The sequence below is a fragment of the Ooceraea biroi genome, chromosome 5, assembly GCF_003672135.1.
Source record: "Ooceraea biroi isolate clonal line C1 chromosome 5, Obir_v5.4, whole genome shotgun sequence".
Classification (NCBI taxonomy): Eukaryota; Metazoa; Arthropoda; class Insecta; order Hymenoptera; family Formicidae; genus Ooceraea; species Ooceraea biroi.
In genome coordinates this window covers 12,329,273-12,356,487 of record NC_039510.1, presented here as the reverse complement: position 1 = coordinate 12,356,487, position 27,215 = coordinate 12,329,273, and the positions used below count along the sequence as shown (strand labels likewise).

The window sequence follows — 27,215 nt, the reverse complement described above, 5'->3', positions numbered from 1 at the left end:
ATGTCATCAACAATGCACAGGCGTTTCTTATCCCGATCTTGCAGAGCCATAAATAGTCGCGACAGCATCGATTAATTGATTCAGCTCTCTCGGGGTGGCGTTTTCCACGATAAAGCTATCAAGTTCGCATCTTCCTCGACGGCGAATGACGCTTTCGTCGCGGTTTTCATCGCAGGATGGATTCTCAGGCTCCGAAAACGGGGTCCTGAAAAAGCATCGAGCATCGACGCTGTCAAGGTTCACGTGAAAGCATTTTGCATGACTTCTGCGCCCTCGCTTTCATGCGTAAAGCTCGAGACAGCTTGAGCAGGGTCGTTGCGAAGGAAACAGGTCGAAAGAAACTCCTCGCAAGGTATTATTAACGCGAGCGATTATTATTAAACCCGCTGGAAATTATAATCGGAAAGGCCGGTCTTTATGTTCATCTTTATGCGTAGACACTTGGAAATATCTTCATACCGATGACCGATATCGAGCGATATAGATACACTGCGTCTTCTGCATCGAAAAATAGCGTCGGCGAGGGTGACAGACACTCCTATACTCGCGTGATACTGATAGAAAATGTTAGACATTTAAATAAGGAACCACTCGTTTCGGCTATTGCAAAAACAGTATAAATCGTGGTCGAATATTTTATGCACTTTGTTTGCTTTCAGTATTTATTGAAATTTCAACTATGGAACGGTTCACAGTGCGGCGCACATCGTAGATTTATGAGCAAGCGGGTCAAACCCCAACACACGGTGCCCCAGATGATCCGAGGATGAGAAAAGGGCTGGAAGAAAGCATCACGCCACAAAGACGTTATTAATATGGGTTTGTAGGCGCAGCCATGTGATTCAACTGGAAATTACTCTAAGCTCCAACCTTCCCCATTCCGCGTAGCGCGGATTGCATTCCTCGCGAGTGTCAATGGCCAACCCTGTGTCATGGGAAGATAAGAACTGATTTTTACAATACAATTAACTAATTTTGCGCATCGAATGTAAAAGCGTCAACTGTAAATGTAACACCGAAAATGCAAATTAAATGAGATGAGATTAGATTAAAATTCATTGAGATTTGAGATTTTAATGTCTGAAAATTACAATAATGTATCCAATAAATATTCTCGCATTGCAGTAAGACGCCAGTTTAATACCGCGGAGGAAAAGCTAAAGAGCAAGTGAAATATTGTTCAACGATCATTATCTGACCTTCCGACTCGGCCTAGCTACTTTTGCTAACGTATTATTTGCATAATTAGTCAGAGATCCTGGAACAAGATTAAAGGAACAAGCGTCAAACGTGGATTGATGTTTCAGTAGATTTATGCGCTGGCATTTTAATTAATTACCGTCGAGTAGTAGTGGAAAGCTCTTAGTATCAAAGACCTCGGAAGTTCGCAAAGACCACCCACCGCGAGAACGACGGCTCGCCTTGCCCGGCCGTGATTGCAAGTGCATTTTTATCTAAAAAAAATGACAGGTAATCTACGCTGACATTTCGTGGAAGCGCCTGGCGCGAATTTGCAGTGTTGGTCTGACAAGTCATTCCTCGTCTCTCGCATGTAACAAAGTCATTCGGATAAAAGAACGTTTCCGACACATTTCTAAACGCTTTACACACGCAGCTTCGTCGGATAAATCAAATATCAGCAAATATCAGCAAGATAATTCGCGCATTTCATCTAATTTTTTCCTGTTCGCGAGTATACCGAGCCATTCGATCTATAAACCCGAACTTTATAGATTTTCCGCCAAGTTCCCATTTAGGGCAAAAATATCATAAGCGGGGCGTCAAAATTCAAAATGCGATTCAACACGGAAAGGCGCCCGCTTCCATCAATATTTATCTTGAAGCCTCCGTGCATCAACGACTGTCCCAGATATCGCTGAAAGTAGAACAGCACTTGGCTTCCATCAAAAATCTTTTCCGTAGATCCGCGCGTAGATCCGGGGAACATGCATCGCTCGCTCGTGTCAAGGGTGACCGGAAAACCGGCAGTTCCTGTTCCCCTTTTTTCCGGTCGCAAAGTTCGACGTGTAAGAAATCAAATCAATCGGTATCCGGGACAGCGCCGTTAACATTCGCGGCCGAGCACGGGACGTAAATCATCTTGACAAATGCACGGTTGCGGACGATAAATCGCGAGGGAATTTTTAATCCACGAAACGAGCGGAAGAAAGGATTAGGCGGCGGGTAGGAATGCTCGAGCGGACGGAAGAAGCGAGAAAATGGAGTTCCCGAGGTGGGAATAGCTCCCGGCCGAAAATAAGTTTTCAGGACGGTACGTGTGTACGCGTATGTCTGTGAGGATAGATAAAATGAGTCATAAGATTATTCGCCGGACTGCCGTTTTTCTCCGCTTCCGTGGTTAAATAAAGGATTTGTTCTGTCAGAGAGAAGTAACATTCATAAATCAACTTTGCTCGTCTCTCTTTCGACAAGCTCGACATTTGCAACCAAACAGCGCAAGTTCGATTTATTTATTTACGGATGTATCACGCAAATGGATCTTAAATACATTTGCAAGCTTTACAAAACATGGCTCATGCAAATTTTCTTCACTGCGCGCGGTTAGCAGATAACAACGTGCGAATGCGATTATAGAAGAAATTGATATGCATTCGGCGATTTATTATATGTTTGAAATATCAGATGAAGTAAGTTCTGCAACGAACTTTCGTAGAGTTGATGAATAAATGTTAAATGCCCTCAACTGTGCACGCAGTAACTGTGCTTGTAGCAACGTAAGACTGATGCCGCTTGATCGAATTATTACGTGAATCACGCAACATCCTGCGCTCCATGCAAGACAGAAAACCGATATAAAATGAACGTCAAACAGATGAGGTTGACGGTGGCGTGGTGGAAATTAACTTACAGGAATTTGCGGCACGAAAGACGAGCGACGTCGTAACTTATTGCGCCCCGCGGCCCTTAAATTAAGACTTTGGCTCAAGGAAGCGCATGTGCGCACTCGCGCGAAGTTTGTTCGCCAATAATATGGCGAATGTGTTGACACACGTATTCACTCAACGTCATAAAGCTATGACACTCTTAAAAAAGATACAGAATGTTAACGTGCATACATATAAATAAAAGGATTATTTTACTACGTAATAAATATTTAAGCATTATTTTACTACATTTTCATTAAGAAAATTACATTAATATATAAAAAGGCTACCTGTTTCTTCTAATTTAGATGTCAGAAAGTTGTTTCATCAAACTTCGGTTGGAGTTTGATATAGGGAATACATGATCATCTCTCTTTGAATTTAGAATTTAGTTTTACTGGAAAGAGGGAAAGAGAGAGAATACGCAAGGAATATTCCGATAATTAAAAATTCATCGACATTGAAAATTATGAGCATTGTTAAAACACATGTAGCCTTGCTGCACCTTATTATGATCAGTAGACATTCAATATTTAAAAGAATATTCATTGCGTCATTTATTATATGAAACGCTTGAAATCCGTGGAATAGGGAGCGGATTTCTCTGGACGCACAATACTCGCCCGTGCCTTTAAATGAGAGTATCGGTAGTGTGTGCGATTGAAAGCGGGAAGCCATTATTTTCCAATTTTACAGCGCTTCGACGTGCAAAACAGCATCCTACGGTGTCGACAAGTGGAACGGCGTTGCTGCGGGGAAAATGGCCGCCCCAGGAGGAGATGCGACAAAAGATCGGGCCGTGTGGTTCCACGACGGCGGAAAGTATCTGAAATTCTCGACGGAAGTTTTATCAAGTTTTCGACCTGCTGGAAGCGGGTTTGCGAGGAGGTGGGCAGATGTGATCGAGGTTGAGAAGGGTCGTCTGGAGAATGCAGCTTTTTCATTGCGACTTCTCTGAACGTAACGGCTCGCCACGCCTTCATTACATCCTGCGAGCGACGCAATGAGTTATGGACATCCAGTATGTGTACGAATGAGCACGAATCCTGTTAAACGCTTATTCTAACATTAAGCTAATATTAAAAACTCATCCTGACATATTGAACATTCTACTAAAACGCATCCCATTAAGGGCTTATGCGCTAGGATCATAATTGTCTCGGCAATAAAATTCCACATTATTAGGAGCAACATATTGCACGGTAACTATAAACCGTTTTTGCGCATTTGCGCACTTTACAACAATGCGGAACAATGTATGAAAATGGAGAAGGGAATATTAAAGTTACGTTAAATTAAATTTCCATGATAAAGATATTTTTTCTTTATTTAATAAGTTGTTAAATTTGATAAAATATGATAAATATATAAAATATAATAATAAATATAATAATTTGATGCCGATACAGTACTAATGATATTTCTCTGTTTCTGACTGCAGCATATCACTTATGACATTTTCAATTCATAACGACAGTCAGCTACGAATAATTATGTCCTGTAGCGAACATCCCGAAGCTCCTACTTGACATTTTCGAGCCCTGCCTTTCCTTCCACCACCAGAGGGACCGGGTGCCTCTGACGCGCTTCTGCTCGCAGTTACTGTCTCCAAGACGGCGGCAAAATACGGCTCATTATCCAAGCATTACTCGAGTGTGCGATATTAAAGACCCATTAAGCGACACGCGGGCACCAAGGGGACAAATCGAGAGAGTGAGATCGGCGCTGCGAGGGAGGCAAAGGGATGAAGCGAGCGCGACCAAGGGCTCGAGAGCTCGAAAATGGAAGACACAGAAGCGGCAAGCTTTATTGGGACTTTCGTACACAGCTGAGTTACCGAGTCTGTAAACTCCAAAATTAAACGGAAATTACTTTAAGCTAATAGGTCAGCTATCGAACCACCATCGTGACATGAAGTCGAACCTACGTTCTTGCTCTTCCGCTCTCGTCTATCCGGCCGTTCCGCTTCCGAAGAAATATATCTTAGAATCGCACTCTCTGAAATAGTCGCGGATTAAAATCGCGCATCCGTTTCATCATAATGCAATTACTTCTCCAAGGCAAATTATTTTAATCATTAACAGCTGTTGTTTAATCATCAACACTTGAGAGGATTTTAAGGGTGCATTTTGCGCGAGGTGCGCGTGAGACAATCGAGATAAATTCACATGAAATGTTACGTCATGAAAGGTACATTTGTGCTCGATATTTGATTCCAAAGTCGCGTAAAAGATAAATTTGGAAAATCCACAACTGGAAGAAGCCGCATGAAATGAGCTATTGTGAGGAATGCTGCACGACATGTGGTCTATGTTTGAATTGGGTCGCGGACATTCCAGGCGGAATTGAACTCCTCGTCTCGATGCATTGCTTCCGACTTGCCGTGAAGTTTTAAGCCGCGTTCGATTTGTCGATACGTTGGCGAGGTCATACTTTCTGACACGCGGTTGATCTTTTATATCAAATATTCACCACCCTATCTCGCAGGATTAAAAGTGTGCAAAGCTTCATGCAACGTTATTCTGCTGACACAAAAAAGTATCATCGCTTATATACAGCGGGGTATTATATTATCATTCTATAATTATTTATTTTCTTTTTACATCAGTAGGGGAACGGGGAAATTACGGTTTTTAATTACCCTTTATTAGTCTTTAATTAATACGCTCTTTAATTAATCGGTTATTATTAAAAGTCACGTGGAATCCATGCAGATACATATCTCTACGTCATCGGGAATCCGTAACGTCATCGACAGGATCGCAATAGCAAACACGTATAATGACAGAATGCATATAGAACCACGATCGAAGCTGTTATTCTACGTGAGCCAACAAAGTGTCACGAAAATAGATGCCGATATATGAATATCGAGGGCTCGAGAAACTCATGATTATGGAGAACCTTTGAGAGCACCGTTTGCTTGTTACGCCGCCGAATAGTCAAGCTAAATTTATACTTCGTGGACCCGTTCGCCTAAGTGCTCCCTTAAAAGCCATAACGTTCTCGCTCTCGCGTGTTCCTCGCGGGAAACAAGTGCGTTCCTAAGTGGAGCTCGCGAGTAAACGGACCCAAGTCGGAGGAGAGCTTCAATCACACTCGCGAACGAACATTCTCTGTATTCTCTGTTCCTTGTACTTGTGCTTGACTTGTGCATCCTCAACTGGAGACTGATCCACCGTCCCACGCTGCGCCATTCACATTGGCGATGGGGTGCATTTGTAACGAGCCGATCTCGCAACTTCTACCAGCAAAGATCATTTCCCGCGAGTGACTACTTCAACCGAGTTGCTCGAACGGAAGAAGGTCCTGCTTTCTCAAATGTATACTTGTATACTGTTCAGAGAATGAAGATCGTTCAATGGCTGCAGGCGAACGCGATTCATTCGGCGAGTAAATCCAACCAACGGCGGAAATAGCGAAGAGCGTCTCGCGTAAGCGAAAACCTAAATCTTGATACATGATAGTCGAGTTCAGGTTTCTTTGGTATTATCGTAGACAAGGGAACCAACAATCTGAATTATGAGGCAACCCCGGAAGTCATGAAAATGATACGCCACGTCGTCGACCGTTCGATAGTCAACCACCGAATGCTAGCTATGGATGCTGGCAATGATGTTCTAATTTTAGTGGCCAGTGGTCTAGTTTCCAGCGGCGGCCGATGCCCGCGTATCCCATATTCGCGATCGCCGGAAGATTAACGGCCGTCACAGATCCGACATCGGAGAAGGGCATCAGGCCGGCTGCTGCGGATGTTTCACGTCCAGCCGTTGATCTTGCCCGCGAAGAAATCGAAGATGGATGGATCCGGTAGATCGGATAGAACTTCGCGGGACGAAGTGCCTCGTAAAACGCAAATCGCTCCTGGCATCAAGCGAGCGATGGAAGAGAGTGTCGATGGGTAAAGGCGATGGGTGGGCGAGGGGGTGAGAGGACACGGTGGCATTCGCGTCGGAATCAAACTTACGCGGTAACAGGACGTTCGAGTAAACGGGCACGTTTGAGGGAGAAATATTTATCGCCGATAGGAAAACATCGTAAAAGGTAAGGAAGCGTAATTCGTGTTTATTCCGAGGAACTTTCGTCGTGAGTGTGCCACCCCGCCAAGTTTGCCGTGCTGCCTGTTCACCCCCGCAACACGACGATCGACAAGAACGAGCGGCTGCGGAACTCGGCGTTCTTGAAAATAAGGCACGATACAAAAAGCATCGCAAAGCATAAAAGAATTAGCAGGACCATGAAGAAAGTGGGAAGACTCGGAATGACATTATGTGGGAAGACTGTCTTCAGGAAAGCGGCTGCTTCTCTTCCTTTGTCTTCGCTTTCACCGTACTTAGATAAGATCTGACAAGACGGTATTAACATTCTCGCGTGAACGGCGTTAACGCTTACAAAGGGAAACAACGTTTCATCGCGCCGCCTACGGCGTGCACGAGGGGTAGTAAATGCGAATACGGTATCAGCTCGTTAACAAAAGGAAAATATTGGAAGATATTAAAGATATTTCTCAACTGATCTTAAATAATACACGATTATTTCTTTGATGAATTTCAGAATTCACATAATTATAACGTACTTTTCTAACGACGCTATTTTCTCTCATAATACAGATTTTGGAGGAACGTAAACGCGAGTAACTCTGTGTAACCGTGTAATATTATCCGTGTTCTACAGCGAGACATGCCCTTAAGGGATAGCATTAAACAGGTGGACAGATGGATGCAAATCGCGCGGAGGATCGTCTGTGAGAAAGCATGAAACATGCGATATATAACGGCAATGAGTTAGATCATGTTGCTTACCAGGCGATAAGGATGATATATAGGATGATAAGCGTTAATGTAAATCATCATAAATTATAATTTCATGGCTTCCGCGATTAATTTTCGATGAACACGCCGGAGGTGTCGCCGGAGGGTATCGAGGCGCATTTTGGTTGATCGAGAGGAGCAAAAGCCGCGATCGAAATTTCGGTTCAAAGTCAAGGACTCACTACGGCCACCATCTTACCAATCGGGGTCATTGCTGACGTGTTTTTTTTCGCGTATCGTTTTTTTTCCTTTTCCATATCGCATCGATCTCCGATGCGCCATCAACCTTTCATCGGGATTAACAGCGTCAGACATGCGGCACAAAGGAAACGGGTCGCGGCAATTCGGTCAAATGTATTTTGCCCGGCCTATTTTTTTTCCGAAACTATGTTTCCGACTACGAAATGTGCACGTAATATCCGCGTGGGTACTTTGATTGCGACACGCGATGCTGAAGGGACAAAATTCCCAGATGTGCGGCACGGTAAATACGCGGCGCGAGTGGAACCAACGTTTCCACGATATTTTATGACGGCAATATAAATACATATATCGTAGATTCGCCGCGCGCGTATGCACTTCCTGCTATCGCGCGAAGGCTTCAATACGCGCGTACTTCCGGAAAAGTCTTCCTTCGAAAGATCCTCAAAATCTATATTTATGATTCTGCAACGGGCAAATTCAGATGCTACAAGCAGGAACTGCTATCGTTGTTATATAATATTATGTTACATATATATTACGCTACTGATAGCAAACATATGCGCGAATTATCCTATTCTGCTACAAATCCCTGCGAAGATAAGCGGTTATGTTCAAAGGAGACGTAACGAAGGAGAAAGGAGTAGCTTCCGGTACAGCGATCGCGCCGCGGATTAAGATCGGATTCCAACCCTCGTTTTGTAATCCCTCAATGCGGACGCTCGGGGTAATAAAGCGACGAAGGCTTGACGGTTGCGCACCTTGTACATTTACGACGCCATATCGCTTTACTGCTGCATGAAAGCTTCGGCACCAAAGTGACACCACGTTTGGATCATCGGCTCTAGCGGGGCGGGATGCGTGCGCGAGAGGGTGCGCGAGAGGGTGACTCCATATTCATCGCTCTATTAGATATATGCTCGCGCAAAAACCGGCATCCATTACGTCAGGGATCGGCAAAAGTCTGAAATTGGGCACGGGCGCCCGCGGGCGCCCGCGAGTGCCCAGCTGCTGGGCATATCGACAATTGAATGAGACTGCAATTAATTTGTTACTTTTTAAATTATTAATTAAATGTATTTAAAATTTTTAATTAAATTTATTATATAACTTTAATTTATTATTAAAATGCTATGTCACACACGCAAATATTATGTGTTACTATGTTATATATGTTGTTATTTAAGAATCGTCATAGGCCGGTATGCATAGTCGAATCTTAATATTTAAGCCCATCTTAAGTTTATCTGCAGATGCTGTATGGATCATTTTATTGGCTATGGAGTATCTGAAGATACACTTAAGACGGTCTTAAATATAAGATTCGACTATGAATACCGGCCATATACATATACATATAGTGCGATATATTTGTGGGGGCTGCGAGTGCGTATCTCCGCCCTTGTTTCAATCTGCCTTCTTTTCACTCGCGGGCATCTAACGCATTCAGCTTTGCCCGCGGGCAACTGGGCGCCCGCGGACAGTGCCCACTTGCCGATCCCTGCATTACGTGATTGCACAGGAAGAAGAGCATCGATTACGATTCATCCGGAAACAGCGATGATTAACAAGCTTACTTATTCTGCGTGGTTGTTCGTTCAGTACCACCCCTGTTTAGGATCTCTTACATGTCGAAAATATTATGAATCGTCTAATCTCAAAAGATTCAATTGCACCCGTAATTGCCTACGCAGTTAACAATTCAACGACATAATTATCCCGCTCTCCGAAGATACATTTTATTACCAAGTTTTACGCATAGCAAGCGGATTTAATGCTTGGCAAAAATCATCAGAGAGATTACGCCATTAACGCAAAATTGTCAGATATTGCTCAATATACACGATAGAATATGTATCCTTCTCGAGAAATCCTAATTTCAAAATTATAATCCATCGTGCGCAAAATGCTCATTGATATGTGAAATAATGTACGAACATAAAATAAATAAAATGCATGTTCATCCAGATACATTTGTTGACGAATGAAAAGCACATTTTAATATCTCCTCAATTGTCGCAACGATCTTATCCAGAAAATACGAAAATGTATTAATTATTCTGTTTGCACTTTATTAAATATGCAAGTTACAATTTTATCTCTCGCATCTGAAAAAGATTATTAGATACAGGTAAAATTCTATCGATTATCAAGAATACCGACAGATAACTCTGAGGAGTGAATTATTCGCCGTCTTCTTGTGTCATACATACTTGATAACTTTGTATTTAATAACGGTGCATTTAATAATCCATCTTCCTAGCGGTGCCATTGTCGGATAATTCGCTTGTGAGTGTGATACGACTACTACGTAATTCAACATCTGCTTCCTGCCGCCCCGCCCGCAGAATTTCGCTTATGTGGAGCAGTTGAAAATTTAATTAGCCGCGATCTCGAGTGTCCAGTCGGGCGTTGATTTCATTAGAGCACGGATATCCAATGGAATAACATTGCTCGTTACCGAAAAACTCGAAGTGCCGATAAATGGCGCGCCGAATGGAACGTGCCGATTCCGTTCTTACATTCTCCTTCGTAATGAGCCGCTGCCATTTTCCTCGTTAAAATGCCACGTAACTAGAGACCGTGTGTTGTTGAAGCTTTGCTTTAATTCGGAACAATAAGATGAGAACGAAATTCTACCGAAGTGTATATTGTTACGGATAAGAATATCTTTTCTGCTTGCATCATCGCGTCGTTAATACAATAAAAATGAATTTGTGGGATTAATTGAAAAGAATAATCCCTTTTCAATTAAATTGAGGGCAACCGTGAATTTATTCACGGGGCGCGCACAGTTCTTCTGACATTTTTATGCTTTCGCGATAATTAATGATTCCTCGAAGAACCATTATTGATCTCGCACTCACGCGTTATTATTCGTGTAAAAAAACGGTGTTTTTACAAAGCAACAAGTAATTAAATGTTGGGTTCATGTTAATTATTCGAGAAGTACAATAATGTTCAGAAAATATAATACATTCGAACAAAACGTAATATATAAAATCACGTTAATTGAATATTCACCAAGTTTATAGTTAAGCATTAAAATTTGTATGTGCGCAAAATAGCGATTAATCCTTTTAATTTTTTTTCTTTTATTTGAAATTTCCACATTATTGATAATCCAAGATTCTACTTAAAAATTCAAGTGTGCCAAATCTTGTACTCGTATCCAAAATTTAAGGATTCAATAATTCTTTATTTTTCTGTAATGCCTAAATACATTATTTCGCAGACTCTCTTGAAGAGATTCACATGACGCAAGACAAGATTCATCCTCACGTACCTCAGCGCGCGTTTTGAACGACGAGTCGAACTACGCGCACAGTGTTCTACATAATGTTCGATTGTATTAGCGATTTTTTAAATTTTCCAAGAAGAAATGTTGTATGATGGCTGTCTCACTTTTTTAAAGGTGGTGACTTAATCGTGACGTAACACTCACCGATGCAGACGACAAGCGCCACGGCGAGAATCGGCGGGAAAGCCCTCGGGGATGAAAGCATGCTGTGGCCGAGACGTCTGGCGAGGAAAAATGAGGACGTGTACCCGCGATGGCGAGGAAGATTCACTCAGCCACTTTGGAGCGTCTACGCGGGACCCAAGCTTCCGGTCTGACGGAGGGAACCACCCGGAAGGGGCGGGACCCCTGAGACGATGGCCCGCGCGAAACGAAAAACGAAAGAAAAAGGCACTGCGTGCACCGATTTCCGTTTTCCTCGGTTTTGCTCGAAGACCCTCTCGATCCCTCGTCGATCACTGGGTAAAATACCCCCGGATACCTGGTCCACTCCCTCAATTGATACGACGGAGGATCAATCTCGATCCCTCATTGGAACGGATCTGGGGCGCGCGCGAACAACTGTACCCTCCCCTTCTGCCGAGAGTGTTCCTTGCAAACTTCAATTCGCGGACGTAATCGGCACGATACTCGCGCCGATTTCCTTTCTTTTCTTTTTCCTCCCTTCGAATCCCCCGCGAGATTAATAGACGAAGAGTGTCACGGGTGGTATCCGACTCGGTGGGTGAGATAGACGACCAGGGGGGGAGAAGGGCGGCTTTTGCAAGGAGGCACGTTCTACCACGTATGTCTGTTGCGGCGCCAACGTCGGACTGACTTTCTCTACGTTACAGCCGCGCTCTGCGGCAGTGGCGACGCGCGGCGCCGCGACGCTCCGTGCCGCGCCGCGCCGAGCCGAGCCGCGTCGTCGCGCGGGGTACATCCCGCGTCACGTGTGCGGGTTGTGGGCGTGCTTCGGATGCAGCGGGCCGTCGACGTGAGAATCGTCCGCGAGGGTGAGACCGAGGCGTCGGGGGTGCTTCGAAATTCGGCGCGCCCGCGCTCTCGCGCCCCACGGCGCCCCGAGATAAGCGAGAACTCCACCAGCGAAGTGGAAGCACTCACGAGTCGGAATCCGCCCAATGTGACACGCGTCACAAACTACCGCTGCTACAGTCTCATCAGACGCAAGCACCAACAATCGCGACCGGCGATGCCATTGTTCTTGATTTATTTGCCGCGAGATTGACCGAACTCCGACTGACTGGACTCTGACTGGAAATTGATTTGGACCTTGATTTGAGTGCCTCACGACCGGTGAACGCGAAGCTTGTTCTCGCATAGTTGAGATTCGCCTTTGCTCCGTTTCGCGAGTATAAGGGTGGTGAGGGGTGCAGTGTTTCATTTAATGCTTTTTTCAGTGACAGTGAGCGGATTATTGTCTTTATATATATAATATAATATGTCATGCTCGAGCAAGATAATCAGAGTTTATCAATTCTGTTGATTAAGAGTCACGTTTTGCAAAATAAAAATTTTCGCATTATTATTTGCACAATATTATTAATTTTTCTAATTATATTATTTATTCTAACTAAGAAATTCTTTGCTTTTTGTTTTCATCGCAACAATAATAATCTACACGGTGAATAGATACACAGCTAATTTATTTATGCAGATATGATATGTAATTTCTTGAATAGAAAGAGAGAAAAACGAGATATATGATATTCTCTTAAGAATTTCTTTCTAAAACCTTAATTCTCGCATAGATTCAATTACGTAAGACACAACGAGTACAATTTTAGGAAAATGTTCGATGGAAAACGAGTGTCTTTTCTTAGTAAATCACATTTTCTTACGCAAGGATGCGTCCGTGCAGTGTCCTGCACAGAGCCGTAAACGCGTTTAATACCTTCTATCACGCACTGCAGCGCGTATAGCAGTTTACATATCGAGTTATTGCAGTACGCAGTATTCACGCTGTAGTTATCGGGGACTGCATACAATGTGTGCGCGTGCATATAATGCGGCAACAACATTGTGCCATGTGGCATCAATCATAGGATTTCCTGCAGGTGAAAAGCCAGTTAGTTTCCTCTGCGTGAATTCAACCCTCTCTCTCTTTCTCTCTCTCTCAGCCTCTTGGTCTCTCCCTCCCTCTCACCCTATCCGTGACCTACTATTTTTTCAGCTCCGCCCCCGTCCAATCCCGCGTTAAATCTGGCAATTCTTTATTCTTAAAATAAATATACAGAAAATGGCAAGTACAACGAGAAAAATTGAATTTTTTATCCAGATACATGTTTTGAGAAAACAGGAAATTCTCAACCGATGTAACGTTCGCGTAATCTTGAGAAATTACCAAAGAGTTCCAAATGAAAAATTTTCTGAGTAAAATTGCAATTGAAGTTTGTTGCTAACTCTCGAGAATAGCAAAAAAATTTTTTATTCGGAATATAAATTGTATACGTGGAGTGCGCTGTAAGCTAGAACGCGTCGACCGCATTGGCGCGTCATTTGTGTAGAAAATAAAATGCAAGCAAAGTGCAAACGTCCGCTATTATCTCTGCATGCGATGCAATGTGTGCTGTTGCACACTCCGTAACACACACGCCATGTAATATTTTCTCGTAAAAAAAATTGGAAAAAGGACGTTACATCATAGTGTCGTTAACATCATTTTACCTATTCCGCTAGTATCTAGCTCCACGAACGATTTACCTTATCCCCGATGTTGCAACGCTACAGTTTGGTTTCACTTTAATTAATAAGTGATATTAACTAAAGTTAAATAAAATTATATTAAGAATATAGAAAATATTCTCTGTAACTACTGGAGAACACATACGCGACATTTAACAATACTCTATGCAACGCATATTTATGATTAAAATGTTGTATAAATGATAAAAATTATAATTAAAATAGAATACGCGACCGAACTCTTATTTTTAATTATCATATAACAAAAAGATGACTTTTGGTGTTAATCGCGAGTAAATTATTTAATCTATAAAAAAAAATTAATTATATCATATGCATTTTTATAGAGAATGCAACGCAACATACATACGTCCACATTGACATTATTACAGATTTTCCGAAATTCACTGATGACTTTAAACGCAACTTGTTTTGTTAAACAAATGTCTAAAATAAAACTTTAAGAAGACGTATGCACGTAATTATACATGTTACCTTTCGCAAGAAATAAAGATGCATCATCTTTAAAACATGAAGCGCAAAACATGTGCGACATGAGTAACAATGTTACTTCGTAATTTGTCTCCTTACGCAAGGTAATTATATGCGGATGACAGTGAATAAAAAGGTAACACCCGTGTATACAAATGCACAGATTAAATCTTTGTCATGTATATGCAAAATGTGTGAGCATGACATTCGTCATGGAAAATAAATCCTGCAAATTTATGCGTACGATTAAAATTAAATTAATGTACTTTCACGGCTTGCAAACTTCTGAGCGTTTACATTATTTTACTTTACGATTAAATCGTTTAAAGCGCTTAAATTGTAATCGAACATTTATCATAGTAATCGAGCAACATGCGAAACAGATTTTTTCATCTCGTTTTAAAAGAAATAATTCACTTTATCTCGCACATCGTAATCCCATTGGAGTATTGAAAAACTTTTAATACAGCGATAAACTGAGTTTTCGTATAATAAATAGCGCCACATAATTTTGTCCATGATAACGAATTGTTATTTAATAGCTAGTATTTAAAGTACTCAGCATCGAGCATGCTCAGATATAAAACAGGTTCATAGTCAATAAAAAAAATTAAAAAGTGCACGTATAATTATACAAACATTTTGGCACACTTTGGCGTTTAATACATATATCTTTATTTTTAATTTTGAAGCATAAATAAAAGCAATAAATAAATAAAAATACAAGCTGCTATCACTGCATTAATATTTTACCACTGTCACGCTGCTGACAGTTCTAACACGAGGCGAAATTAATAAAGAAGCTAAATTGGATATTACTCACTTGGCCTGATGAATAGCTCGCAATTGGTTCGAAGGTTTCAAATTCATGGCAGCACGTTCTTGATGATCGTCAGCAACCAGCAATGATCACCGCAATTGGTGAGGTGAATGAAAGAGAGACAGACTGACTCCATCTGGCGGCATCATCTGGCTGGCACTACCGACAGAGACGGCAAACATCAATGACTGCGAAAGATGAAAGGCGGCATGCCGACAGCGTGGCATTGCCAGCGCGTCAGTGCGCAAAACGACACCTACACCTGCTCGTATCTCTTGCAACTGCGCAAACTGGATCGGAAAACCAGGAAAACCTAGGGAATCTTCCTTTCACTGCGGAAAATCACTAGAGACTTTAACATAACCTGCTGAAACAATAATTTTATTCTATTTTCTTCTTATTTTACTAAAAACAAAATTATTCTTACTTCTGCGTGAATTCTGAAACTGAAGCGGATTCCGGAATCCAGCGGCAATTGCAGACTAATCGCAACGAAGGCGATCAATTAAAAACATTCCTCGAGTCGTTTCGAGTATCGATGGTGTGCTAGTGGTATCGATAGGTATCGTTCACTTGGAATCGCCTGGTTCGCCTCGACGGTGCCGTGTATCGTACTCGAGAGCACTGTACCCTCGATACTCGATACTTGAGCTGCCTCGATCCCTTCAATCCCTAGGTCCAGATGACAAGCGGGCAGTGATAGCGGCATAGTCGTGAATGGGCGGCCAGAGTGCAAAATGGCGGACTGCGAGTCGGAGGTGCAGCGCTTGCCAGCCGTGAACCAGGACGGTAGTGCGAGGAACGCGACGGCGAACGTGACAATGGTGAACAACAACGCGCGAGTACCGCAGCATCCGCCGGCCGCCGGCCAGGAGAGGGACCCGGTCGGCCAGGGGCCGCGGTGCGTCACCATCTACAAGACGGAGACGGGCTTCGGGTTCAACGTACGCGGCCAGGTCAGCGAGGGTGGACAGTTGCGGAGCATCAACGGGGAGTTGTACGCGCCGCTGCAGCACGTCAGCGCGGTCCTGCCGCGCGGCGCCGCCGAGAAGGCCGGCGTCCGCAAGGGCGACCGTATCCTGGAGGTGTGAGTAGGGAGATCATCTCCTCTTCTGCTTCTTGCGTCTCTCGTCCTCTTGTACCTGTTGCACTCCCTCCGCATCGTACTTCCTCGGATGACCCTCGGAGACCTCGTGCCTTGGGCGCATCGTGATATCTCGGCTGATACGCCTGGAGGACCTCTTGCTGCCTTGAGCGAGCGTCTCCTCGCGTGCGAGTACGTGACGCGCGCGCTAAACGCGTGCGGGCTCCGACGCGGCTTCTTAGATTGTCGGGACATTCCGGGCGGTACGCCAAATTGCGCTGGAATTCGTGTGGATAATTGAAGCGATCGGGCGAGACACTCGGCCGTGTTGTTTCGTATGCGTCTCGGAGCACTCGGAGCGAAGACGATACTCGAATGTGTCCTTTTACGAATGAGACATGAGAAAAAAAGAGACCGGCGAGTCTTTCAGAAGTCGACTGATTTGATTGACTGACAAATATTGACTGATTTGGCCGTGAAACGCAAATAATTGAATGGAATGTTGAGCATTAAATTTCGGTCTGACGAAAATTGCGAACACTTTCGTTCTTGTTAATATCACGCGCGTTCAATTTTCTTGAATATCTCAATAGATATTCAAGCACATCTTTAATCCGCTCGTTGCCCTAAGGAAGCCTAAACAAGCCGACAAAGTGGCAAGAGAGGGATCACAATGAGTAGATGACAATGAGTAGATCCGGACTTTGTTTCTTTGAGTAACAAGTGCAGTTCTACGCAACTGCATTTACGTAACGCTAAAAATCGCTACTGATATACGATGCTAGAAAGCCGCGTGCAGGGTGCACGTTTATTTCGGTGCTCGGTATGAGAATGTATTAATCGTCGACACTATACATATTCAACGGGAATTAGTCGTTTATAGCCTCGCTTAGTAACGGGCTTTGCTTGACGATCGCATGTATTACAATACAATACCTCTCCCAGATTATCTGTCGACTGTCGTGCGGCTGTAGAAGGCATATTTAGTCAATTCTTCGATGAACCTCGTGCCGGAGTCCCGCGGAATTTCAATATCAATGGTCTTCATTAGCTTTGACCGTGACCTTTGTGATTTACCACGTTCTATAGACCCTTCTACAGCCCGAACTATCGTAGTCTATCGTACAACTAGAAAGCGATATCGTTATCGCGCATATTTTGGGAACGCTGACTTGGACATCGTTGGAATTTTTGTTGCACCATACATGTATTGGAAAGTTCAGTACCAACGTATCGAATTATTATAATACATTGCGCACTGTTTTTTGTTTTCGACGAGATGACAATTAAAGAGGCTCTTAATCGATGACGCAAATTGATGTTAGCGTGACAGAACTCGCAAGAGCGGAGATTCTTGAGACTCGCGTGAGCCGACGCGAATAAGTAACAATAAAATGTGCACGATGCGTGACGAACGCTCTATCTGATCTCATTTGCGCAGCTTCAGCAACGTGTCGTTTGTAAAATCTATCGCGCCTGCGAGCTTCGGACCGGTTCCCATCGCGGACTGGTTAACTGATTATTTCGACGAATTTCTCGCTGTCCATTAACCGGTTAGCACGGTTGACCAACGTACATCTCCGACTCTGGTCTATCATCATTTTCAAACGATGATTATCGTGGTCACTTGCTTGAAAGCGAATGATGTAACGGCCGGATAAATAAACGTTTACGCTTCGGAATTGTTTGCTCCGAGTCCGCTTCAATGTTGAGAAGATCGTGCTGCTTAATCAAAATAAACGCGACGATCGCTCCCGGAGATCGCTATTGTTGCGAATCGATCATTAGTTGATTGAATATCTCATTGAGTCAGCAGCATCCGCAATTTCCGTCGACAGGGTCGTTAACGCCCTTGGATTTGCATACTTGATCATTAGCCACCCCGCGTGCGTGTCCAGTAACTATGTTCTCCGAACTGCTTAATTAAAAGCTAATTTGCTTAAAATGTTGCTTCGTACTAAAACGTATTTTGCAATGGCTGTTTAACGACACATCCATCGCGCAGCAGAATTTTCAATTTCACAATGATCACACGCAAATGTAAAACTAAACCGTACGTAGAATCGAAACTCGGTAACATCCCTTGGTCAATTTCGACAAATGTATCCTCGATACGTTTCATTAAACGCGACATTTATTTTAAGATGATGCAAATCAGAGGCAGTCGATCGAAACAAACTACTGATTCGATCCACGAAATTCCGATAATGATCAACGTACGACTAGATAAAAAAAAAAGAAAGGCATGACAGTCCCTTAAACGCAGCAAGTGCTGTTGAAGCTATCTCTGCATCGTAAATATATTTCCCCTCTCGTTTACGATAGCCGAACCGATAGAAGGTACAGGCCTTCCCGTTTGTCCGTGACGACAATGCCTCGTGCGTCTGCAGATCGCGGAGATGAAATCTGTTTGCGATCGTGGTCCAAGGTTCCCGTAAACTCGGCGCGGTTCAAGGACCGTCGCGCGCGGACCGCGCGAGAGGCCTTTCGTTTTCAGCTCGTTCTTGCTCCGCGCAGTTTCTCGCAGGATTGGCGGACCTTCCGATTTTCAAGAAGAGTACCTGGACATCGCGGAGTTGGGCGATTCCACGCCGTGGTTTTCCTTGCTCGCATACTCCTCGCCCGAGCAATCGCGACGCGTATAAATCGCCGCGTAAAATTGTTGATTGAATGTTACGGCTTTCGCCGTTCCTTTCACTCGGCGAATTTTGTGAGTTTTCACGGCGACTGCATCGTGCGATCGGTTTCCACTTGGTTTCTCGTCGTACCAGTTGATTGAATCGAGCAATTACAAATCCTGCAAATCCATCATCGTGTTTTTGGAGGCTGCGATTCCGATGCGATTTCTTTGTGTGCGAGCTTCTGCGGTTTTTCCTCTTCTTAATCGTTTCTATGACGTAGATAACGCTTTTAACGACAATATGACTTGTATGTCTTTTGGTCATCCATGCACTATGTTCTGTATGACTTCTTCGCTTACGTTAGACTCCTGTTAATGTTGCTAAGAGGCTTATCCTTCGTACGGTTTCTACAAAGTTGTTATGCGCTATACAGCTGCCACGGCGGCTACTTTTCGGATGATCGAAGGGATCGTCTTCAGCAATGTAAGAGCACCACAGACATTAGAAATCGCAAGTAGAGCCGGACAAATAATTAATTCCAGGCTGCAACGATACCTGTGGAATTCACAGGTACCAATAAACGAGAATACTGTATAAAAAGAGCCACTTATTGCATGCACGCATCCGTTTAAACGAGTGATCGTTCATTTGAGATTGCATCAATCTTCAGGCTCCGTTAACAATCCCATTAACGTAGGTGTGAATAATTATGAGCGTGTACGCTTTATTATCCCAGTTAGCGGTGATTAGCGAGCTCCGCGCTTCGCGCTTGAAGTGGATTTTAAGTAGGCGTCACGATATATTTTATATCGAGACACGCGTAATTGACGAAGGAGGAGATCAACGCACACGTAGTGCGTATATCGGATACGCATTCGGACGAGCATTCAGATACCCGCAAATGCCGTTAGTCCTGTGCGCGGTAACACCCACATTCGCCCACCGCGGCTACACACATTATCTTTCCCCGGTAGATTAACATGCATGCGGTGTCATTATTGACCGATCCATCTCACCCCTTATCTGCCGATTTGATTTCGTTGACTGACGAATTTTTATCGGGGCTGCTTCCGGCGCATATGACTTTTTAGGTATACGATAAGAGAGTGTATGTTACTACGAGACTACAAACGCGCTGCGTTTGCCGCTGATTATCGGGATTTCTCTGACGTAATTGACCGATCATTCTTGCGAAGCATGCTCATTTTTGCGCTGCGATTCGATTGAATGATCTTCCAGCACTTTAAGATATTACGCATAATGGAATGAAATTATAGCATAAGTATGTGTATATTGCACTGCACACTCTCTTCCTCTCTCTGTCTACAAAATTCTATTAATCTCGAAGTGGACATGTGTGGATGATCATGTTACAGATTGTTTATTTAATACCTCGCTTTCTGATTAAAACATTTGACGTAATATTCGACGGAGAAATAAGGTTTATAAAATCGATGACATCACTCGAGAGGATAAATGATATAACTGATACGTGTGCAAGTGAGATACGATAAGTAGGACAATTTGATGATTACTTAACGTCCAGAAGATAGATAACGTCTTACAACAGGTCACCCGGTACACGGGCGATAGCGAAATGTATAAAGTACGCGAGGCGCCTTTCTCGCATGCAGACGTGGAAATCTGTGGCTGCGGCCTCCACAGGAGCCGTGCCTCCGTATTCGAGCCAATCACGAGACAGTCCTTTCACTGTCGGAATTTGAAACTCGTGCTAAAAAGGCCGATTACCGGTATCCTATTCCCTTTCGACTGGCTGCATCGGTTGGGGGTCGCCAGCAACGTGCGCGAGATCGTCGAAGGCCTGCCTCGCCTGTTCTCTTTCGTCTCGCGGAAGAGCGTCGGCCGAAAACCCCGGATGTGTGCCGAAGCGAAGTGTGCGAGATAATCACTGAAATAATCGTTCTATTGTGTTGTGCGAATTTTATCTCGCAAATCGGCGGTCCTCCATCGACACGTCCAGTACCATTTCGCGCGGATCGCAGCTGCCGGTTTACGAGAGATTGGCTGGCTATCACGCTGATAACAGCACGCGAACATGTTGACGTGTTACATGACCGCGCTGCAATGCGAGTGGATCGAGAATCGCAGGCGATGGAATTCCTCCGGGATGCTGCAGTCGCAATTGAAGTCGGTATCGCGCGAAATTATAGACACATATAGGGCGGCGGAGACAAGAAGAGACAGAGAGATAGAGAGAGGGAGAGAGAGAGAGCAACAGTGACACACGTCGTTTCTATTTGCAGGAACAACGTGAACGTCGAAGGCGCCACTCACAAGCAGGTGGTGGATCTGATCAAATCAGGCGGCGATGTTCTCACCTTGACCGTTATCTCCGTGACGCCTCAGGAAGCTGAGAGGCTCGAGCCCTGCGAGGACCTGAGGTAAGGGCCATATTTACACTCCGCGCCGGAAATTATCAGGCAGTTCCAGCGCAACGCCAGATTCAGATTTAGAGGAAGTCGTAGCAAGCATTATTGCTTGGTGCATCTTATATTAACAGTGATCAAAGTAATTATCTGACCGATCGGACGCTTCAACTACGACCACAATCTCGGCGATTGCAACAATCTGGCTTCATAATCGCTTATCTAAATTGTTCGATTAAAGCGTGCGCTAGACGCATACGTGGATACACATTAAAGTGTGTCGTTACGCTTTTTTTTCAGCTACGCGTCGGTGGACTACAGCGAGAAGCGGTCTCTGCCCATCAGCGTGCCGGATTATCACGTCCGTGAGAGGAAACACGAGCGTTATGTAGTTTTCAACGTCCACATGGCCGGCCGGCACTTATGCTCGCGCCGATATCGAGAGTTCGCGGCGCTCCACATGGCTCTCAAGAAGGAATTCATAGGCTTCAATTTCCCGAAGCTACCGGGAAAGTGGCCATTCCAGTAATGTATCCGGGTTAATTTTACACACGGACGTAAACGCGAACGCGCATTCCGCCGCGGGATGAATGAATCGATTCATTAATATCGACATGTCACGGTTTTGTGCGTGTACATACTCGATACTATGTGTTTCTCGCGTTACAAAACACTTTTCCACTTCTATTATAGTGGAATGCTGTTAAAAACACAGTTGCAAAGTTTCTTTTATAATTCTCTTATCCAATTATATTTCTTATTTTTTTGTATCATCAAAAATTTTGTCTCACACATAGTTGCTTTTATTATAATGAATCTTCGGTTCGTGTAGAAATTACAATATTTCAAGTGAATACATTTATTATTTCTTGACTCGTCATACAAGTTATGTCCGAAAAATGGAACACTGATCATCAACGAATTGAACAGAATTACTCGCGTTTTCTTTCATATGCAACAAATCCGGTTGTTCATGTTACAGGCTGAGCGAGCAACAACTTGACGCAAGGAGGCGCGGTCTGGAGCAATATTTGGAGAAGGTCTGTGCGGTGCGCGTAATAGCGGAGAGCGACGCCATGCAGGAATTCCTGACCGACAGATTGGAAGAGGACGGTGATCAAGGGCCGGCGGTTGACCTCAAAGTTCTCCTGCCAGATCGTGAAGTCGTAACCGTCACGGTGCCGAAGGCGGCGTCGGTGAAAGACGTCTACGACGCAGTTTGCTGTCGAGTCGGCTTAGACGCGGACACAGCAAAGTACTTCTACCTGTTCGAGATCGTCGAGTACAATTTCGGTACGCGCCGATAGAATTGACACAAGCGTTTCTTTTCCGACACAATCAATTTCACGTACTTCGGCCATTGTGTTTCAGAGCGGAAGCTGCAACCCCACGAGCACCCGCACACCCTGTACATTCAGAATTACTCGACCGCGAGCGCGACGTGTCTGGCGATAAGAAGGTGGCTCTTCAATGTAAATAGGCCTCTGAGCGAGCAGGCGTTAACTTGGATATTCTGGCAAACGATCGACGAAGTGAACAGAAGTCACATCACCGCGGGGGAGCGGTTGTACCAGCTGAAGGCTCTGCAAGACGCATCCAGAAAACACGAGGTGCGCGTTTGCTCTGTAAAAGAGAAATATATTTTAATGTACATTTGAGCTTAAGTACAGCGCGCGTATCTTTAGCCCTAAAACACGTTTACGTGAAGCTTACGTGAGATTTCACTCTGCAGTATTTAAAACTGGCGAGGGAGCTGAGCGGATACGGCGACATTGTGTTCCCGCATTGCGCGTGTGACTCGAGGAAGGAGGGCCATGTGGTACCAGCGGTTGGCACAGCGGCCTTCAAGTTGCACGCCGCGAAGGAGGACGGTACCCTGGAGTCGCAAGTGGTGGAGTTTCAATGGAACACCATCACCCGATGGGAGGTGGACGAGGACGGAATGGCGTTCTGCTTCCAATACACGCGCCAGGACAATCGTCCGCCACGTTGGCTCAAAGTCTTCACTCCTTACGTGAGTACCACGATGATCCCATGGCAATTTCAGAACCGCCGCCCCCGTAAATCGATCCCCATTGCATCTTGCAACGCGCACGTAAGCCCGCAGCTTGATCCATTTTTCGTGATGTACTTGCAGTATACGTTCCTCTCGGATTGCTTCGATCGGATAGCCGAGGAAGCGAAATGGGATGACCCGGGGGAATGACGTAATGTCCGACGCTAAGAGGCATCCGGTTGAAGGTTTCTCCATTGGATATCTCTCGCATTCGTCTCTCCATAGTCGAAAGTTCTTTCTTTTTAACTAGGATTTTACTAGCCTGCTAGTAGACCAGTACCGAGTTAGCGTAATACTTTCAGCATATCAAACTTTCCATAAGTTGTCACGGAAGCTTACGTTCGGAACAGTACCAATGCTACACCGAGACGGAATCGGCGTTACCACCGTGTACCAAGAACGCGAGCAATAGTAGGCACACATCCTGCCTAATGCTTAAAAAAAAAAATGAAAAAGTGTCACGAAGACTCGACGGACACGTTTGATGTAGCGTTCGCGAATAAAAGACATTTGAGAACAGAGAATTTTAACGTATATAAATTCACAGCCCGATTTTTTAAAACGGCATCGCTCGTCCATGATCTGGAAAATCTAGTGTAGCTTGGTTCAGTTCGGCATATGCAAGAAAATGAATCTGGTCTCTGCATATAAATACAAATAGCTCGTAATTTCGTTTGTTTGGTCGATGAGGCGTGCGCGCCGCTTTTCCTTCTCTGTGAGAGACAAAGCACGCGAGGACATATAAGAGAATTACGTTTAATGCACAGGTACGTAGGCTATATTGTGTCATGGGAATACGATTGTCCGCCTAGAGACCACCTGTTCTTTGGCCTATATGTTATCGAACACGTGTAGCGTGTAGTTCGGTCAGCGGTATGAGGGAATCGATCGAATTACGTAAACGTTCCTCCTTATTCGCCTAATATAGACCTTAACTTTCTTTCGTTGAATCTGCGCAAGTGTAACGATCGAACATTTAGCGAGGGAAATGGTACCACATTTTTGTGCATTTTCTAATGTGCAATATTTTATAACGTAATTCAATATGGAAATCTGTCAATTCGCGTTACGCAGGATACTTTAAAACGGGAGTTATCATTTTCGCACGTTTATAAACGAGTTAATCGATCGTCTATCAATAGTATCGAAACAGCACGTCCAATTTACCGCTGTGGTAGATTTCATCCGTATCCTTTGCGATTAAAGATTTATAAGAAGAAAAAGAGGAACTTACGGGCGAAGAAAAGAGCTAGATATACATATCATAGTGGGCTCATGGATGACTTCCTTAAGATCGTGAACGTTTTATCTTGCTTTTAAATTATCCTGCGTAGCAAACGGATTCTTAAGACGCGCCTGACTACGACTGGTCATGCGTGTCTCGTAATCGATGTGTTAATATCAATCCTCTACACATTTTGTTATTTCGTTAATACATATAGAGAATAATATAGCATTAATGAAAAGTAGGACACACTCACACTGTAAATATCAATGTTAACAAATATACTTTTTGAGAAGAAGCTCAGTTGTTTTGATGAGATCGATGAGCGAGTATTGGCAGAATAACTAATTGGATCTCGTATTATTTCCCTGCAAAAAAAGAGAGAGCGAATGATCGGATTACTACACACACACACACACATACACGTGCAATCGCGAGTGCAAAGCAACAGGGTGCAGAGAATTGTGAAACTCGGGTCGGGGACATCCTCGAACCGATGTTCTCAGTTACGATTTTATTGGACTACACCCCTATCATTGAATTTACAAAGTATACCGATGGAAAATCGCGTCGGTTAGTGCTCATCATCCGAGTGCGCGTGATGTGCATCGGGATTTATAATAGCAGAAGATCACGATCACGCGCGCGCACACACACACACGCGAAGGTCCGGAACAATAATGTAATAAAGTTTGCATGGCAGGAAACGTAAGCGTTTCTCCTATTATCTACGAAGGAAATAATACTCATTAATAATGTTAAAGAAAATACTGATAATACCAGAGAGTAAGGAATGCATAATGGTAATGTTAACGACACTACTCGGCATGCGACGCGTCGGCGGACTTTGCAGAAAAGGAACGCCGGAAATCCCTTCGGTAGATTCACAAGTAGGGAGCGAATATTTCGAGCAAGCTTTTCTTCCTTCACGTTACGCCTGGTACGTTCGGTTTTTCCCCTTTCGTTCGTTCCTACCTGTACTCCTATTTCGCTTGAATCCACTCGTTCTCAAACGTGTCGCTTACTTAACCGCGAGCAGTCTCAACAGATAATAAAGGAGAAGATAGATATATTATTATCGTTAATGTTTTTAAACTTTATTCATGGCGTATCAGCGCGCGTGCGATGAGCGGGAAATGCGTGTGGCAGACTATAAGACATGAGTGGTGAGAAATTATATAGATTATATATATATGCTCGCGCGAGGGAGCATAGTTATGATACTGTTAATGATAATAGAAATATAGTCTAACATAGCATAATTATGTATAATCGAAAACGCGTGCGAGCATCCCCAGCAGTGAACGCGTAAACAATGAAATCCAGGACACGCGTGATCCATCAATCATAGTGCGATGATCCATCATGGTTTGATGCGCTTACGCGTGCATCTAAAGTATTCGATCGAACGAGCGAAAGAATTACAATAATAGTTTCCAGTAAAGTTGATCGTTTTGTCGAGAAAGAGGGAGAGATTTTGAGAACTGTGCAAAATCTGTGAGCTGTAGTTAGCAATATGAGCGTACAGAATGTTATTGGTAATAAATAAAGCGAATGAACCTTTGGATGATCTCTCCTAACGTCTACATAATTTAGAAATTAGGAATGAAGGTGGCAGAGTGTGTGATATAATTTCGTTGAATAATACATATTTCGATTCGCTCGTTTAATGAGTCCGATCAGTCGATATCATTGAAACAGCGAGAGACTTGAAGATTTCATTGGCATTATTATATTACCGGCAGCAAAAGAATTCGAGATATGTGAGATACGTATGAGACTCTTCGTGATATATTGTTTCATTAATCGGTGAAGTAATGGAATAATTAAATTCTCGATTGGTACGAAATGACGTCTGTGACATCGGAGCAACTGCGTGTTTAGAAGATGGCAATAATATTTATGGAGAAACTGTGTCGTATATATTATATAGTTAATTAGTAAGGAATATTTTTCGAAAAATCGTGCGGAATAATCGCAGAGGATACGTCCAAGTTGAATTCGAGACAATTCTAATGCAGAAAATCTGAAAATAGATGGTTTAATAATATTTTGTACAGATTTTCGTAAAATTGTCCTATTATCTTGCAGTATTTATTATATTTTGGTCCATTTTTGTACGTAGTATTTTTATTATATATCAAGAATTGTCTTTCATCTTGAAAAATATATGATGAAGAATTTTACTGATTGTTCATCTTTGTTACATTTTGTTTTTGCTTAGAAGATTAACAGATTTGATGTAGTCATTAAAATGTGATTTATTTAATTATTTATTACTTCATTAATTAACGAGTTAACGAGTCTGTCAAACACAGAATGACGAACTAGATAGTATAATTTAATTATTGTTATTGCAAGACCATATCATTACGATTAACTCTTTAGGCGTTAATTAAAATATTCTGTATAATCGTAGTATGTAACAACAAATGCTCCAATTTATCGTATAAGATCAGTTTGCGAACTTTTGCTGTAAAACTAGTATTTCGAATTAGCGAAAGGTATTATTCGATTTCTTTATGAGCCACCTTTATGAGCTCTATTGAAAAACGGAAAATAAAAAACAGAAGAAATGGTACATTTGTTCTTTTTTTTAATCGAATACCTTGCTTTTAACGATCATGTATCATACTTATGCCTAGGT

The 27,215-nt window shown here is 43.4% G+C and overlaps 2 protein-coding genes across 3 annotated transcripts in view; one reads left to right on the top strand and one right to left on the bottom strand.

Moving 5' to 3' along the window:
- LOC105281030 overlaps positions 1 to 12,047 on the bottom strand; it is a 70,186-nt gene extending 58,139 nt beyond the window's left edge. Inside the window, exon 1 of the mRNA XM_011341949.3 lies at positions 11,343 to 12,047. Coding sequence (XP_011340251.1) covers positions 11,343 to 11,403 — 61 coding nt within the window. The 5' untranslated portion in view covers positions 11,404 to 12,047. The remainder of the gene's footprint in view (positions 1 to 11,342) is intronic.
- A 3,837-nt stretch (positions 12,048 to 15,884) lies between these two features.
- LOC105281031 (sorting nexin-27) lies at positions 15,885 to 27,147 on the top strand. Of its 2 annotated transcripts, none has more exons than XM_011341950.3 (7): positions 15,885 to 16,282; positions 21,165 to 21,302; positions 21,588 to 21,812; positions 22,270 to 22,580; positions 22,659 to 22,897; positions 23,020 to 23,301; positions 23,425 to 27,147. In XM_011341950.3, exons 1-7 carry the CDS (start codon positions 15,933 to 15,935, stop codon positions 23,491 to 23,493), a joined length of 1,614 nt encoding a protein of 537 aa, XP_011340252.1. In that variant the 5' UTR covers positions 15,885 to 15,932; the 3' UTR covers positions 23,494 to 27,147. The 2 variants fall into 2 exon arrangements, with proteins under 2 accessions (XP_011340252.1, XP_011340253.1); XM_011341951.3 differs by lacking the exon at positions 15,885 to 16,282 and adding an exon at positions 20,086 to 21,048.
- Positions 27,148 to 27,215: the final 68 nt, after the last annotated feature.